The 16,462-nt window shown below is 42.8% G+C and overlaps 1 protein-coding gene across 1 annotated transcript in view; it reads right to left on the reverse strand.

Annotated features, from left to right (window-relative positions):
- Positions 1–16,462, reverse strand: part of TCTN1 (tectonic family member 1) — a 29,000-nt gene that overhangs the window by 1,511 nt on the left and 11,027 nt on the right. Inside the window, exons 3-13 of the mRNA XM_004379080.2 lie at positions 14,592–14,722; positions 13,338–13,492; positions 11,237–11,324; positions 9,508–9,617; positions 8,452–8,472; positions 6,361–6,498; positions 5,701–5,826; positions 5,246–5,331; positions 4,519–4,659; positions 2,881–3,043; positions 115–240 (exon numbers count right to left, since the gene is read on the reverse strand). Of these exons, the coding sequence (XP_004379137.1) occupies positions 115–240; positions 2,881–3,043; positions 4,519–4,659; positions 5,246–5,331; positions 5,701–5,826; positions 6,361–6,498; positions 8,452–8,472; positions 9,508–9,617; positions 11,237–11,324; positions 13,338–13,492; positions 14,592–14,722 (1,285 nt within the window). The remainder of the gene's footprint in view (positions 1–114; positions 241–2,880; positions 3,044–4,518; positions 4,660–5,245; positions 5,332–5,700; positions 5,827–6,360; positions 6,499–8,451; positions 8,473–9,507; positions 9,618–11,236; positions 11,325–13,337; positions 13,493–14,591; positions 14,723–16,462) is intronic.

The following is a 16,462-nucleotide window of genomic DNA, read 5'->3' on the forward strand; positions in this document are numbered from 1 at the left end:
TGTTTAAATTTTAGTAATAATCTTTTTCGCAAAGTAATAAACTCCACCTATCAAACATGAGTTTTGGTTTGATCTGTGTCTTAACCTACACTTTTAAACTAAAGTTAGGCCTACCTCAGGAAACGAGGATGAAATGAGGTTTGCAGTCACGTTCACGATTTTAGCCTGTGGGTTCACCAAGGATCCGTATTTAGTCCACTTCACTACTATTACCAAAGCCGCGGGGACCTGGCATGAATCCTGCAAAACGCAATGCCATCAGTCAATCTGAACACGATCCAGCTTCAAGTTAAACTTCACCTGCAGTTCAGAATTTTAATTATAAAACAGCTCATATTATAAAATGTTCTGAACAAGAGAATGAATAGACTCAAAGTCCAGATAAAAACAGCTTCAGAAAGCACATTAAGCGCTTAATGCTCCAAAAGAATTTTAACGCCTCAAGCAGTTTTTTTTTAAACCCTCCCATTGCTAATGAAGCCATCATCACCTGGCAGTGGTGATAACCCCAGTGCCCGACTGTGGAACCTTCAGGGCCTTCACTGATCTAACTTCAAAACGGGAAAACTCCTACCCAGTTCCACCTACTTCAGAGATACTTTAGAAGAGAACTGGCATTGAAGAGAGAGGGGATGGCATTATTAATAGAAATTAAACCTGACTGCATGTCACGTTGAAGTGCACTTAGAGGAAATTTAAGTGCTTTCTTTTCAATTATCTAATTTCATCAGTTGGCAATTAAGATGTTACATTTAGGTATACAAGCAATGTGTGTATATTGTCAAAGATATTAAGTCTTCATCTGAACCATGAAGACGGTACAGTGTTTCATTCTGTTATACATAAGGTCACCATGAGTTGGAGCCGACTTGACGGCAACGAGCAGCAATGACATCGGAACCGAGAGCAGGTAGGCCACAGTCTAGCTGCCCGAGTCAAGTCTGAGGCTGCAGGAGCCAGGACCAAGCCCTCTGAGACCTCTGTTTGGTCTGGTCCAACGGACATTATGTGAATGGGCCTTCCAGACCTTTGTCCTGCCTTTAGCGGCTCTTCAGTTGGCAAATGTAATAACTGTCAGAGCTGCAAGATAGGTAAATGGGGACACCACTGTACTATTCTACTTTGGTGTATTTTGACATTTTTGCTTAATAAAAAGTTTTAAAAAGTACATCCCTGTAGGGCATGAAAAGCTATCAGGCCTGCTAAATTTGGTACCTGCCAAAAGGCACTGATGGGATTCCTTAGCTTGGAACTGCCTTTTAAGAAAATGCAGGCTGAAAACCTCTCGAGAATATCCTGTTGTCAGGAGATGATGCAACAGGCAGCTGCTGTCAAACGCACTCAGCAGCTTATTCTCCTGCCAGCTTCTCCCTGGGTTCCTGGAGGGTTGGTACAAAACCTGCTCCAGGCCCTCTGAACTCCCTGGACCAGACCCCGGGCCCTGTGAATGCCTCTCCTCCCAACCTGTGTTTTCCTTCTGAGGGGGAGGTAATAACTGGATGTCTTCACCCCCTCTCCAAGGAGCCTGACACGATCTGCCTGGTTCAGCGAAGTGGCAGAGCTGAGCCAAGATTTAGCAGCTGAACAGCAGGGCCTGAGTAATCACCAGTCTCTGCTGGGGACTCGGTGGGAAGGCGGGGCCTCACCCCATTATCCCCGAGCTATAAATATGCTAAGCAGATAATGAGAGGCCTGAAGAAACTGTGCTGAGGAAAACCTGGGCAATTAAAGGATTGTGGGAGAGCACGCCTCCATGATGGGGGCCGGCCCACAAGCTGACGGCTAAGACAAAAGAAAGAGGTGGGCAGAAGCATCACTTGGGAACAAGAACCTATTTGTAGGATGTCAACTTCCATTAAACTCTTCTAGGACCTTCTGAATTGAAAGCTCTCATGTATGGACTGCCTTGACAGACCCGGAAGAAGGGATGGATGGGACAGCTGTGTGGAGGAGAGGGCTCTCCATCTTTCTGAGCTGGTCCTCACGTTTGTCTCATCACAGGATGCCTAGAGAAGGGCTCCTATACCACCACCACTACCAATGGTAGTACAGTCACGCGTCCCTTAACATCCACCATACGTTCTGTGAAACAGGTTGTTATGTGATCCGGATGTTGTGTGAACATCTGGGTCCGTGGGGGGCGGGGCTCGCGGGCACAGGGGCTGTGAGCTGCAGCAAGCATATGGACAGGGGAGCGCTCAGCTAGGGGACCTGGCTCGAGGTCCCACAGCCCCATAAAGGTCACTGTGGGAAGGCTCCGGGCTCGGGCCGTGGCAGCAGGGGAGCAGTCTCACCGACTCGAAACCCAGTACCCCTGCCCTGGCTGGCGCGACCTTGGGTGCTTGGGGGCAGGACTGGGCGCCCAGTCCTCCCGGTGGCAGGGGCCCCTGTTCCTGAGGATAGAGGGCAGCAGGGCAGGCTCCCTGCCAAGTCCAGCTGTGGGTATCCCCCAGAGGGCGCACACGGACTACAGATGTGTATATGGTTGGATGTTGCCCAAATGGACGTCATGTGGTGCGTGACTGTAGGTAATAGTCAGGGGAGCAGCAGTTTCCCTTTAGGGAGGGACCACCAGGCACCATGCCAAGGGCCAAAAGAATGGTGCCCCATTTAACTCTATCAACGGACTCATGAGATTGGTTTACTATGACTATTCCATTTCACTAATGAAGAAACGAAGGCAGTATTGCTACTAAGGGACAAAATCAGTATTCAAGATCCAGGCCAACCTGATAACAAAGTCCAAGCTCCGACCCAGAGCCATCAACAGCAAAATTCACAGGCTTCCCCAGCTGCCTCTAATCTCCCCACCCAGAAGAGGAGGAGCGCCTGGAAGTGGGAGAGATGGCTAGCATGGGGCCTTCAACTTCTCCCCTTTACCTTCATGTTGGATGACTGGGTGAGGAAGTGGACAGGCACCCAGTCCAGCACATCCTGGGCCCGGGAATTTCCGAAAGGAGCCACATAATCTGGGAAGCCCTGGCCTTTGAGCAGGCTCTTCACCTTCTGCATGGCGAGCCGACACGGGATAGCTCTGGTCAGTCTTGGGGAAGGAAAAGAGGTCAACGAGTGAGATGCTGTGCCTTGGCCAGCAGTTTTTAAGGCTCAATGACATGTGGTTCTCATCAGTTTCATTCTGTCACTCTCCAGAATGGGGGTTAGGTGACAAGCCTATGCTGTCTCCAACTTTGTGGAATCTTGGTAGTTGTCCAGGGAGATGAGGTCAAAACAGTGTTTCCCAAACTGTATTCCATTGACAGGCTCTGTGCAGGGACTCCATAGTCAAAGCTGGGGAAATGCTGCATACCCCAGTTCCCTCCTGAAGCACATATTAAAGGCTCTGAGAAGTCCCACAGTAAGGATTCATGTTTCAACTTGAATTTGGTGTATGAGCCCCAAACCTTTTGGACCATAGACCTACCCCTCCTGAAATCCTGTGGGACTGGATACCATAGAATCGGCGTTGAGAAATGCTGGTCTGAAGAAATGAGAACTACTAATGTTAATGATGAATACTGGTCTAACCAAATTAATGATTAAAACTATACTGGGGAGACGTCAGGATGGGCAGTGTGTGGGGATGGGGTAGAGAATAAAGAGAGGAAGAGCCAAATCTTCATCTTCCATAGTGGGAAGGCAATAAATAATTCATAGAAACAAAAATTCAAGAAGTAGCATTATATGCAGGTTATTTAAGGATGGGGGGGCAAATTTGCAAAAAATCAGCTACAAGACTTGAAAGTGACTGCCTCTGGGGTAGGCGAAATGAGAGTAGGACCTGCTGTTTTTTATAACAAGCCATATATAGCTATTTGCCTTTTTACATTATGTACATGTTTGATAACAGGAAAAAGATAAATTAAGCACAGAAGTGACATTTTTGGCTTATCACTGGTTTTCTTGTACCATGTATATTAAAATTCAGAAATACAGGAAAGACTTTTGGGGAAGATATTTTTGCTGTGAACTCAAGTGCTATGGAGCCTTCAAAATGAAACAAAGACTTGACATTTCTATTCTGCCATATTTGATTCAAGCAGCCCTGGTGGCACAGTGGTTAAGCGCTCGACTGCTAACAGGAGCAGCGGTTCGAACCCACCAGCCGCTCCGTAGAAGAAAGATGTGGCAGTCTGCTTCCATAAAGATTACAGCCTTGGAAACCCTATGGGGCAGTTCTACTCTGTCCTATAGGGTTGCTAAGAGTTGGAATCATTTCGATGGCAATTGTTTGGTTTTGGTGTATTTGATTCAGGGAATAAGAAAAATGATTTTCCTTGGACTATTAACAAATGGTTTATTGTTATGAGAGTTAAAATTAGAAAATGAAAAACTACCATTATAAGGTATTGCTACTATTGCTACTGTCATTAATAATGATAGAAGCTACATTCTAGCTTTCATATGGGTTTGCCGTATACAGGTGCAGCCAACGCAAAAGGTTTCTTAAGACAGGGTGGGTGGGAATTCATTTTCGGATCAACACAAACAAGTTCAAACAGAAACAAGTTGCTCTCTTACCTTAGTTTACAGCCAGAATGCATATTATAACCAAATAATACTGGGGTCCGGATCCCCTCTATTGCTAAACAGTCTTGCTCAGTTGTGCTGTGAAGAATAGTAAATTGTCCGTATCTGTATGTCATCTGAATAATCCCGGACATTCACAGGAAGTTAAGGGACAATCACCCAGTATCAGAGCAGCCTGATTCTCAGGCAGAAAGGCAGTGTGGTGTCACTTGTATGACATGAGACACGCGTGCAACCAGCTATCCCTTCTCTAGACCTGTGGGATTTTGACGGTTACTTCCCAGGAGAGGAAAAAGATAGTTACAGCTATTTTCCTTGATCAGTAGATCTTCAGAAGAAAAATCCTCAGAAACGGGCCCTTCAAAATTAATTCTAAATTTTCAAAAATCACTAAATTTGCTTAGGAGTCTCCGTTTAAATGCGAAATTAAATATATCCAGGGTTCTGTCAACTTTTCTGTCTTAAGATTTTCATTTTAAACCACTGGTATTTCTAACAATGTGTTGTTTCACCCCAACCTCAGTCCCCTCTCAGCTCCACTTGATGTGTGGCCAACCGCTCACCACCCCCCCTCAAACCCACACAGGAAGCTCTAGCTCAGACCTGGTCTCTCCATCTCATAAGCAGCCCACAGGATCCTCAGCAATAAAGAGAAGTGGGGCCCGCCCGCACACATGGATGGGGAAGTCAACCTTCTCTATGTAACCAAAAAGGATACCCCTTCTGAGGCTGAAATCCAGCCACTAACGGGAGCCCCACAACATAACCAGGGTTTCCACTGAGAGGAACCGGCTTTGTATTTCGCTGGAAGTCAATGCAGAAATGCCCCCAAATAATTTTCAATTTAACAAGGAAATGACAGGGAAAATGAAATGCTTTTCATAACAAAATCTGGAATTACAACCAATAAAAGAATCCCTCCCCACAGAGCTATCAATACATCTATTGAGTGTGGGAGCTCATCATGCTATAAGAGAACACGCTACCAAGGTAGGGAGTCACTCCCCAACAGAAAAGGATGCAAGGACTCTGCCTGATTCCATCCCAAACTCCACATGCTACACCAGCCCTGCGCTCAAAGATACTTGTAAACTGAGACTTACTTTCACTAAGAAGTTATGATTTCTTTTTAACTTCATAATTAGATATTTGCACAGGGTTGACCAAACTTACCTGAATAAAGTGAATTTCAAACTTTTGCTGGATTGGAACAACTCCACTGCTAACTGTCCCCAGAAGGAGAGAGAGCCCAGCTCTTGTTATTTCACCAGCATCTGTATATGTGAGGCTGTACTTGACCTAAAAACACAGCGGTGCTCTAAAAACCTGCTTCCGTCCCGTTTCAGTAGCTGTATCAACATCACAAATAAAATACACTCAGGAGACAAGTCCTTTCCTGGTCCTCCACTTGTTCACATGTTTCTCTCTCGTCCAGAAGGACTCAGAGAGGTGTTACCATCTCAGCATCACCGCAGCTGACAGGCCAGGGGCACGCAGGCCTCTGATACCCAGTGTCCTAAGTTCCAAACCAGCGGACCCAAGCAGAATATGATTGGCCTATCCCTGCAGAGAAAACCTAGTAAAAACAACCTTTTTACATACTCTTGCAAGTCACTAGATTTGTGGGGAAAAATCACCCAATTATTCCAGAGACTAGAAAAGAAGCATCCTTTGATGAAACAGCGTAAAAGCAAGAAGGAGGCCAGGCCAGGAAAGGTGACACAATAGGATGTGCCAAAGCCCCCTTGAAAAGGTGTCCTGTCACCCCCCTCAGGACACAGCTTGAGTGGGTCTCAAGCAGATCACGCTTTCAAAGCCAAACTGGGTGCCTACCTCAAGAACGACATTAGTGCAGACATTAAGATTCCCAGCACTGACAAAAGCAGGCTGCAAATTAACCTGGGTGTCTTCCAGTCGGGTTAACGTTTGGTTTAGAGACTGAACAACGATGGACTGAACAGTGACAGGGACCTGCAAAGTGAAGAACACCTGGATTACAAAAGACTCTACGACAGACCTGAACGGGTTAAAATGATGAAAAACTCAAATGTCCATCAAGTGGCAAAAAGCATGCTACAGAACAGTAGACATCCAATGGTTCTACATTCGCAAAGGTACGTATATTTATATGTAAATACATATGTACATACTTACAGAAAATACTTTGGAAGAACATAACCAAAATTTAAAACTGATCTTCTCTGGAAATACGTAGTTACACAAGAACGTGTGCACAGCAAGCACTATTCGTAATAGCCCAGAACAACCACCTGAACGTCCATCAGCCGATGGAGAGAGAAACAAGATGCGATCTACCCATAAAGTGGACAGTTACTCAGCCATAAAAAGGAATGAAGCACTGACAGACGCTCCCACACGGATGGACCTAGAAACCATGACGCTGAGGGACAGAAGCCCGTCACGAACAGTCACGTACTGTGTGACTCCGTTTCTGTGAAGTGTCCAGAACAGGCAAATCCATAGAGACAGAAAGCAGATGAGTGGTGGCTGGGGGCTAGCAGAGGTGGGGATGGGTTTCTTTTTGGGGTGATGAAAATTTTCTGTACTTAGATAGAGGGGATGTTTGCACCGCATTGTGTATAGACTACAAAATCCACTGAATTGTACACTTTAAAATGGTGAATATTATGATATGTGAATTATATCTAAAAAAACTCGATCATATAGAACTCCATCAAACCATCAAATGCACATATATACTCTTCCTTCCAGAACACAACTCCTACTGATAAGTCCACTCACTTTATACATACATGCACATTCCCCACAGAGCCCCAGAATACACACCCCTAACCCCACAGAATATACACTTGACCCAATTTATACACTGCTTCTACACATACCTGAATACCCACACCCACACCCACACCCACACCCACACCCACACACACACACACACACACCCCAAGTGGTTCAGGGTGGTGCGGCTATGGGCAAGACAGCATGAGAGAGGCAGATCATTTAAACAGAGCTAGGAAGTGCTGGTTAGCCCTATGCTATTAAAGGACATTTCTCATTTATAGCTGTTGCCAGCAGAGGGACAAAGCGGCAAGCAATCCTTTAAATGGCTTGTATCTCTAAAGACAGCTGGGACTTTCCATCTGTGTGACAAAACTGATGTTTGCTCTAAATGTCAACTCTTAGGCCTTGCGCCTCCTTGGGGACTGTATTCGCAGCAGGCCTGAGACACAGACCCTGGAAGTGATCTGACAGACCCACAACTGTGATGGTTGAGGTTGTGCGTCAGCCTGGCTGGGCCACTATTCTCAGTGGTTTGGCAGTTATGTAACGACGTGATCACCTCTACGATGAGATCTGCTACGAGCAGCCAGTCAGCTCAAAGGGAGTTTCCTCGGGGGTGTGGTCTACATCCAATATACATGGACTTTCTGAAAAAAACTGCCTCCCAACCACAGCCCAACAGTCCCCCTGGTGGGGGCAACAAATTTTGACTAGAACCTACCTTCACATCAATCCCTGAAGGCCACATGGAGAGTGGACACTGCCTCCATTTGTACATTCACTGAGTAAACATTTACATCTCTACACTGGACCCGTCCTGGGTGCTACCCAGCTTTCCTGACAAGACACCAAAGGATGTCCTGAAAACACACAAGTCAGTCATACCCAACGTCAGCCACAGAGTTATGCCATTCAAACATGACTAATTGTGGAACTACAAAAGTGAGGAAGCTTCAGACTCTGAAATGTGTTTATGGAAGGGCTGTCCACTGAGGAAATTTCCCTATTTCACCTTGCTTTTCTTTTTTTTTTTTTTTGGCAAATGTTTTTGTTACTGGCAATAAGGTCCCCTTCTAATCATAAAAGTATTCATATAAAAGGGCTCAGAAATAAGACAGTGTATTATAAACCATCTTACTTTCCATTAAGAAATATTCTTACCTTTGTTCTTGAATTAGGCACCTAGACAAAAAGAAACCACAACAAATTTTAAGTACAACAAACACAAGCATTTTTATTGTTTTTTCAGGCAGTGGCCCGCTCTCTTTCAAAGGGTTCTACCTCCTTCCACTTCCTGTCCCCCCACCTCCTCCAACCTCACTTCTAAAATTGCAAGACACCTTATTAGGCCATTGAGAGCTTTTCAGAGGGTGAGTAGACATGTTTGGGGAGGCCTGTGCTGAGGGAGAACTGTGCCTGGATGCTTGAGGGATCACTTCCAGGGCAACTGTGAGAAATCAAACGAGCTGGAAGAATGAGCAGAACTAGATAGCTGACTTACAGGCAGGGGGGTGAGGGAGAAGAGAAGAGGCTGAACTTGATTCTGACAGGTGAAGCCTGGATGAACAGTGGTGCCGTGTGCCACACCTTCCACCACTCCCACCAAAAAAAAAAAGAAAATCTGGAGGGGAGGGGCCCTTCACAATAATCACATGGTTTTTAATCACAGAAAAATTTCCTCCCCATCTTGCGTCCCTCCAAGTGTGCCAGGGGCCTCGTACGTTTATTCAGTTCAGAGTTGGGTCACTGCAAGCAGAGAGAAGGGGAGCCCTTCCAACAGCTACCTCATCTCCCTTCTCCAGCAGTCCACGACTGTCCTGTGCTGGCTGCCTATCTCATCCACCAACAAGAGGGGAGACGTTCTCTTCTGGTCTATTGGTGAGAGATTATCTTTTTGGTGCTAATATGTTTATTTTTGTCACAGGCATTACAATGCTTCTATAATTCCTTAAGTTTTTGGTTATTTGTTAAGATTTTTTTAATGGGAGAAACATATTATTGGCTACCATCAAAATAAATGAAAGCCAAGTATGTGCTAACTATATAAAAAGAAAAATGATTTCAATGATAAACTCAGTGGTTACTGATGCCGGAGAACTGGAGAGATTTAAGCTTGAGGGTCAATCATCTACTGAAATTATTCTATACTCGACCTGTTTTAAAAGGGTACAAAGATCAGAAATCATACCTAACGAACCAGTTCAAAATAATTCTTACCTTCAAAATTTCTGGGCGGCTGTAAGAAGCCATTTTAAGGGCTTCAGTTTCATTACACTGTTCCAAATTTATCCTTCTGGTGCACTTAACAGCTTGGTTCACCAGAAATGCTGGAAGTCATAACATTGCCAAGGAAAAAAACAATACAAAACAGAAGAAGTTTTGTGACAGTCCAGTGGTAAACAAAAAAGTCATCATCTAGATAAAACCACAAAATAAACTACAACACAGATATGTGATGTATTTAAAATAGGATCTTAAAAAAAATTTTTTTCAAATAGGTAATACATTCATTAAAAAAATTGCCGTCAAGTCGATTCCAACTCATAGCGACTCTATTAGACAGAGTAGAACTGCCCCATAGGGTTTCCAAGGAGCAGCTGGTGGATTCGAACTGCTGACCTTTTGGTTAGCAGCCAACCACTATGTTACCAGGGCTCCAATATATTTATAGGGTTCAAAATTTTTCTCCCCAGAGGCAAGCAGCATAAAGCTTCTTATATATCCCTCTGGAAATACTTCTTGAAGTATTTATTATTTCTTTCCACCTTTGGGGCACAGATACAAGATATACAACCTATTTTACCCTCGTTTTTTTTCACTGAACAATATATCTTGGGGATCAGTCTGTCTCAGTACACGGAGAACTTCCTCCTCCTGTTTTAAGGATAATATAATCAGTATTCTACTATAGATATACCATAATTTATCCAACCAGTTCCCTACTAATGGACATGTAAGTGGTCTCCCTCGGTCTTTGCTATCACAAGCAATGCTGCAACCTATTATTTTGTACGTGGGCAGAGTTTCCACAGGATCAGCTCCTGGAAGTAGACCAGCCGGTCACAGGGTACAGGCATCTGTCACTGGGCACATATTGCTAAATGCCCTTCACAGAGGTTGCACAATTCCAGCTTGCTACCACAGCAGTGTGGGTGAGCACCCATTTCCCCACAGCCTCAATGTTTTGAACTTTGCCAACCAGAGAGATGAAAACAGCATCTTGGTTTGGTTTCAATTTACAATGTTCCTATGATGAGCAAGGTTAATCATCTTTTCAACATGATACATTTTTCCTTCATGTATCAAATGATATCTTCATTAAAGCACATGCTATCATCCATTACTTCTTCAGAGTGAGGCTTCTTAAGAATTAGAGAGCCTGCCGTCTGCCTCCCATAACCTAGAGGGCTACTCCGTGGATTCTGTGATGCTCCTGGAAGCAGGAGACTGTGGAAGGCAGTGGAGAGCAGTGGAGCAGGGGCTGCAGGCAGACTGCGTGGGTCCTGTCCCTGGCTCCTCCGCTGCCTGAGTGGGCCTGAGCGAGAAACAGACATCTCAGTTGCCTCATCTAAATAATAATCACCCTACCTCATGGTGAGGAATCAATGGAAAAACCCATGCAAATACTTAGCACCACACCCACCTCACAGTAAGTGCTTCGTACATGTTAGCTACTGGCTAACTTTAGTTCCATTAAGGAAAAGCTTTCCAGCAACTGCAAGTGTCAAACACCTGAGTGGGCCCTTTTCAGGTAGTGAGTTTCCCATCTCTAGTGGTACTCAAGCAGAGACTGGATGTGGTGGAAAAGATTCCTGCCTCGGGTGGAAAACTGGCCTGGATAACCTTTGAAACTGTTTCTAGTCATGAAGCTTGCTGAATTAAGGCTACTACATTTAAGCCACAGCAAACAGTTTACAGAGAGAACTCCGAATGCCTACTCTCTTACCTGCAGGGTTATCATCAGTGCACAGAGATGACGTAAGAGGAGAAGGGAATCTCAGAAAGGAATCTAGAGTCTGCAGAGGAACACCATACTGTAAACAGAAGAACAACCAATAGCTGTTAGGGTGTTATTAAGTCATTCATTCACTGCTTACCGAGTACCTACTATGTGCCAGGCAGTGCTGTAGGCACCAGGAACACAGTGATGAGCAAAAAACAGATGTGGTCCTTGCCCACAGGAAGCTTACATCTAACTGACACCACCCCCCCGCCACCTTTTAAGGATATGCACGTATTTGTGTATATGTATGTTACTATATTTGTAGGCTCTTTGATTATGGAATTCCTCTAAAAGGATACCCAAGAAACTGATATAAGTGTTTGCCTCTACAGGCAGGAATGAGGTGGTTGGGGGCAGGGGATGATAATAAACCAGCTGCCATCAAGTCAGCCCTGACTCTTGGTGACCCCGTGTGTGTCAGAGGAGAACTGTGCTCTCCAGGATTTTCAATGGCTGATTTCTCAGAAGTAGGTCACCAGGCCTTTCTTCCAAGGCACCTCTGGGTGGACTTGAACCTCCAACCTTTCAGTTAGCAGTCGAGCGCATTAACCATTTACAACACCAGGGACTCCACAGAACAATGTGGATAACTAGAAATCCAACTTCTATACAACACCCAAAACCAAAACCAAACTCGTTGCCATCAAGTTGATTCCAACTCATGGCGACCCCATGTGTTACTGAATAGAACTGCTCCATAGGTCTTTTTTTACTGTAATCTTTAAGGAAGCAGATTGCCAAGCCTTCTGCGGTGCCACTGGGTGGGTTACAATCGTCATCCTTTAGGTAGGTAGTCAAGCACAAACCATTTGTGCCACCCAGGGACCTACCTTCTGTATGATACTATATTTTCACAGCTACATTTAAAAATCAGGAATAATACAAACCAAGCTGTTAACAGTGATTTGCAATGTGAATTTTAATGGGGAAGGGGAGCCTTTCAATTTTTACTGTGTATATCTCTATACTTTTGACTTTTAGATTTAGTTCATGTTGCTTTTATACTCTGCCTTTAAAAAAGATGCCTCAACTGCTCTGACCGGGATCACAACAGAGGGTTCTGGACAGAGCTGGAGAAGGATGTAGAACAAAACTCTAACTCACAGAAAAAAAGACCAGATTTACTGGCCTAAAGGAGACTGGAGAAACCCCGAGAGTATGGCCCCCAGACACCCTTTTAGCTCAGTGGTGAAGTCACTTCCGAGGTTCACCGTTCAGCCAGGGAATGGACAGCCCCATAAAACCAAATGGGACTAATGAGGCACAGCAGTCCAGGGACAAGGACTAGAAGGCAGAAGGGGACAGGAAAGCTGGTGATAGGGAACCCAAGGTTGAGTAAGGATAGTGTTGATGTGTTGTGAGGTTGTTAACCATTGTCATAGGGCAACATGTGTACTAACTGTTTAATGAGAAACTATTTTGTTCTGGAAGCCTTCATCTAAAGTGAGAATAGCAGCACTACTGGAAGAGCGTAGTGGATGTCACTGAACTGTGCATGTATAAATTTTTGAAATGGTGTATCTTTGGCTATGTGTATTTTCACCAAAAAAAAAATATCGAGAAGGGAGAGGGTTGACATGTAGTGGGGTTGTTAACCAATGTCATAAAACAATATGTGTACTACTGTTTCATGAGAAACTATTTGTTCTGTAAACCTTCACCTGAAGTACAAAGAAAAAAAAAAAAAAAAGATGCCTCGAAAAAGTTTATTCAAAGTTAACGTATACCACATTTAAAGAATGACTAATAGATATAAAATAGCGAACACTGCCCCAAAGTCTGTAACACTAAATGTGATTCGGAGAAGAGGACCAATCCACCCCATGTTCCCAGCAGAATGCCTCAAGCATTTGCTGCATCTTCTGAGGTTGAGAAGAACAAAGAATTCTGCAGAGACAAAATGCAAGCTCATCAAAGACTCAAAGACTTTATGAATTCTATGTCTTGAAGGAGCCAGTTTTGCTGGTAACATATTGAAAATTTAACTTCCAGGGACAGGATATATGCGACTAAACAAGTAGACTTAACCAGGTTCTTGTCTCACCTCATATTTAGCAGAAGTATTTGGAGAATCCAATCTGGTTGTGGAAGAAAAGTCTGAGTCTGCATTCGGTGCAAAACCCCCAGACGTTTTCATGAATTTATCAAAATTGTTTTCATCAGGCACTTCAGGATTAATAAAAGATAATGCAGGTTTATCTGGTTTTGGAAAAAATATTTTAAATGAATATAAAATATAATATGTATCTTATATATTGCACATATAATATTTTGGAAAGTTTTTAGTAGCATTAAGGCTGATATGAAAAATTAAAGTCTTTTCCATATTTATATTGAATCTTATTAAATAAATAGGATCCCTAGACTCAGCCGCTTTCTCTAACAGCACAGAAGCAATGGTTTCCAGAGCCTGCAGGTAAAAAGCTCAACAGAAGCCACAAATAATCACTCTTTCTCTAGCTCAAGGGCTGATGAGTGGCGCACACACCTCCAAGGGGAGGCTCCAAGGGATGGTATAGGAATGCAAGAACCACATTTCAACCTCACAGAGACAACTTCCAAACCCTGGAGAAAAATGTGCTGGTGAACAAAGGAGGAAACAGCTGGCTTGTGCATTGGGATGGTATGACAGAGGGCATAATGATGACTGACCAGTCATCACTTCACATTACAAACAGCAGAGCATTCGCCTAAGGGTTTGATCATGAGGGAACAGGACCAAGACATAAAAGGCATTCTGAAAAGATGACAAACAAGTTCAACAGATAAGTGAAACCATAAATGTGTCTCTGAACGTCCATGTCTTCATAATATTTTACACTTACATGTACTTTGGACCTAGACACCTATTTGAGCTAAATGCTCAGAGAAAAATAAAAGTCCTGTTTTCATGCAAATATTCATAGTAAAAATAAAAGAGAAAAAGGAAACAGAAACCACAGGTAATGTTCAAAGCTGAACCTGATTCTCAACCATTAAACCAACAGGAAATAAAGTTAAAAAAAAAATTTATATAAATAAATCTAGATTCTTATCCATGTCTACAGATTATAAACACCTTTTAAATCAATTATGAGATTCCCAAGGGCAACTATACAGCACAATTACTTTTAAAGATGTGTGTGCCCAGAGCTCTGGAAAGTTCCTTGCAGTTACCTGTGAAGTAGCCTGAGAAGACGCACCCTCGCCAAACCATAAGACTGCTTTAAAGCTAACTGAATGGGAAATTTTGCCATAAAATAATCTAAAAAAATTTACTTCCAGAGTTTCACAAAATACATCAATGTCAAATACTTACAGTTTGTAATATGAACGCAGAAAATAGATGGATTGATCTTATCAACAAGTTTAAATACCCTTTGAGGTGGATCTGCTGTAAAATTCATTGAATAGGTGGCTGCTTTTTGACTGCAAAACTGGCTATCGCCCCTACGGATAAAAAATGATAATAATACAACAAAGTTTTAAGGCATAGGCACACAAGGTTAACAAGATTATTTTAAAACTGTCAGATGCTTGTACTTTACCATGTTAACAGCTACTTGGAGGATATTTACGAAGGCGTGATGTTAGAACTGAATTCCATTTTTATTTAGTTTATTCAGTGTTAAAGTGTTTGGCATTCAAAACTTTTTCCTCTAATAAGGCAAGTAGAATAATCTGAAGGAAATCTTGTCAAGTATGGAATATAGGTCAGGGCGCAATTTTTATGTAAATGAACCTGGTAAACTCTGATAGAATCAATTATATAAAATTTTGTGGAACTTCAGATTGTTTATAATGACCAGATCAGGAATGGCTCCAAAATTTCTTGTCTTTAGAATAAGGCTGTTTTCAAAGGATTGTGAGAACAAGAAAATGTGAAGTCATCTGGCCGTTTCAGGGCTTAGTAGTCATGGTCCAGGCAGGTCTTCACCTAAGCCAAGACTTGACAAAGCCCAATCACACTGATCTATCAGATATAACTATGGAAGATACAGAAAAGCAGAATGGGCGTAGTTGATTCAAAAAAACTAAAGAAGTTTCAAAGTAGTGTTGAAAACTTGACACCACCTATAAAATCAATGCTCACATTTTGGTGTCTGTAATTCAAATCTTTTTCCGAAGCATATAGATATGGTATGGACATAGAGATACAACAAAAATGAATCATAGTCTACATATTGCTATAAATAAAACATTTTCTCACTAAAAATTTTCAGGTATTTCCCAGGTCATCAAATATTCTGCAATATTATACTAAATGACTTCATCATATATCAGGTTATTAACAGACCGCAATTTGTTTAACCAATTCTCTACTGTTGGTTTAGGTTGTTTCTGATTTTCCCCCTATTATATCTACCGCTCTAATGACATCCTTCTACATACATCTTTAGAAATCTCTCCAATTATTTCCTTAGGATACATCCTCTACGCGGACTAGCTGAGTCAAAAGATAGGTACATTCTTTTTTTTTTTTTTTTAATTTTTTATTGTACTTCAGGTGAAGGCTTACAGAACAGATAGTTTCTCATGTAACCGTAACACACATGCTGTTTTATGACATTGGTTAACAACCCCACAACATTTTAACTCTCTAAATACTCAACTTCTTTTTTTTTTCTTTTTTTTTGGTGAAAATACACATAGCCAAAGATATGCCATTTCAAAAATTTTTTTTTACATACACATTTAAGTGACATTGACTACGCTCTTCTAATTATGCTGTTATTCTCACTTAAGATGAAGGCTTATAGGACAAAATAGTCTCCCATTTGACAGTTACTACAAATGTTGCCCTATGACAATGGTTAACAATCTCACAACACATCAACAATATCCTTACTCTACTTTGTGTTCCCTATCATCAGCTTCCTACTCCCCTTCTGCCTTCTGGGCCTTGTCACTGGACTCCTGTACCTCGTTACTCTCATGGTTTTACTGGGCTGTCCACTCGCAGGCTGATCAGTGAACATCGAAGGTAACTTTACCACTGAGCTAAAAGGGTGTCTGGGGGCCATACTCTCGGGGTTTCTCCAGTCTCCTTTAGGCCAGTAAATCTGGTCTTTTTTTTTTTTTTTTTTTTTTTTGGTGAGTTAGAATTATGCTCTACATCCTTCTCCAGCTCTGTCCAGAACCCTCTGTTGTGATCCTGGTCAGAGCAGTCAGCGGTGGTAGCCGGGCACC

The sequence above is a fragment of the Trichechus manatus genome, unplaced genomic scaffold (genome assembly GCF_000243295.1).
Source record: "Trichechus manatus latirostris isolate Lorelei unplaced genomic scaffold, TriManLat1.0 scaffold00061, whole genome shotgun sequence".
NCBI lineage: Eukaryota > Metazoa > Chordata > Mammalia > Sirenia > Trichechidae > Trichechus > Trichechus manatus.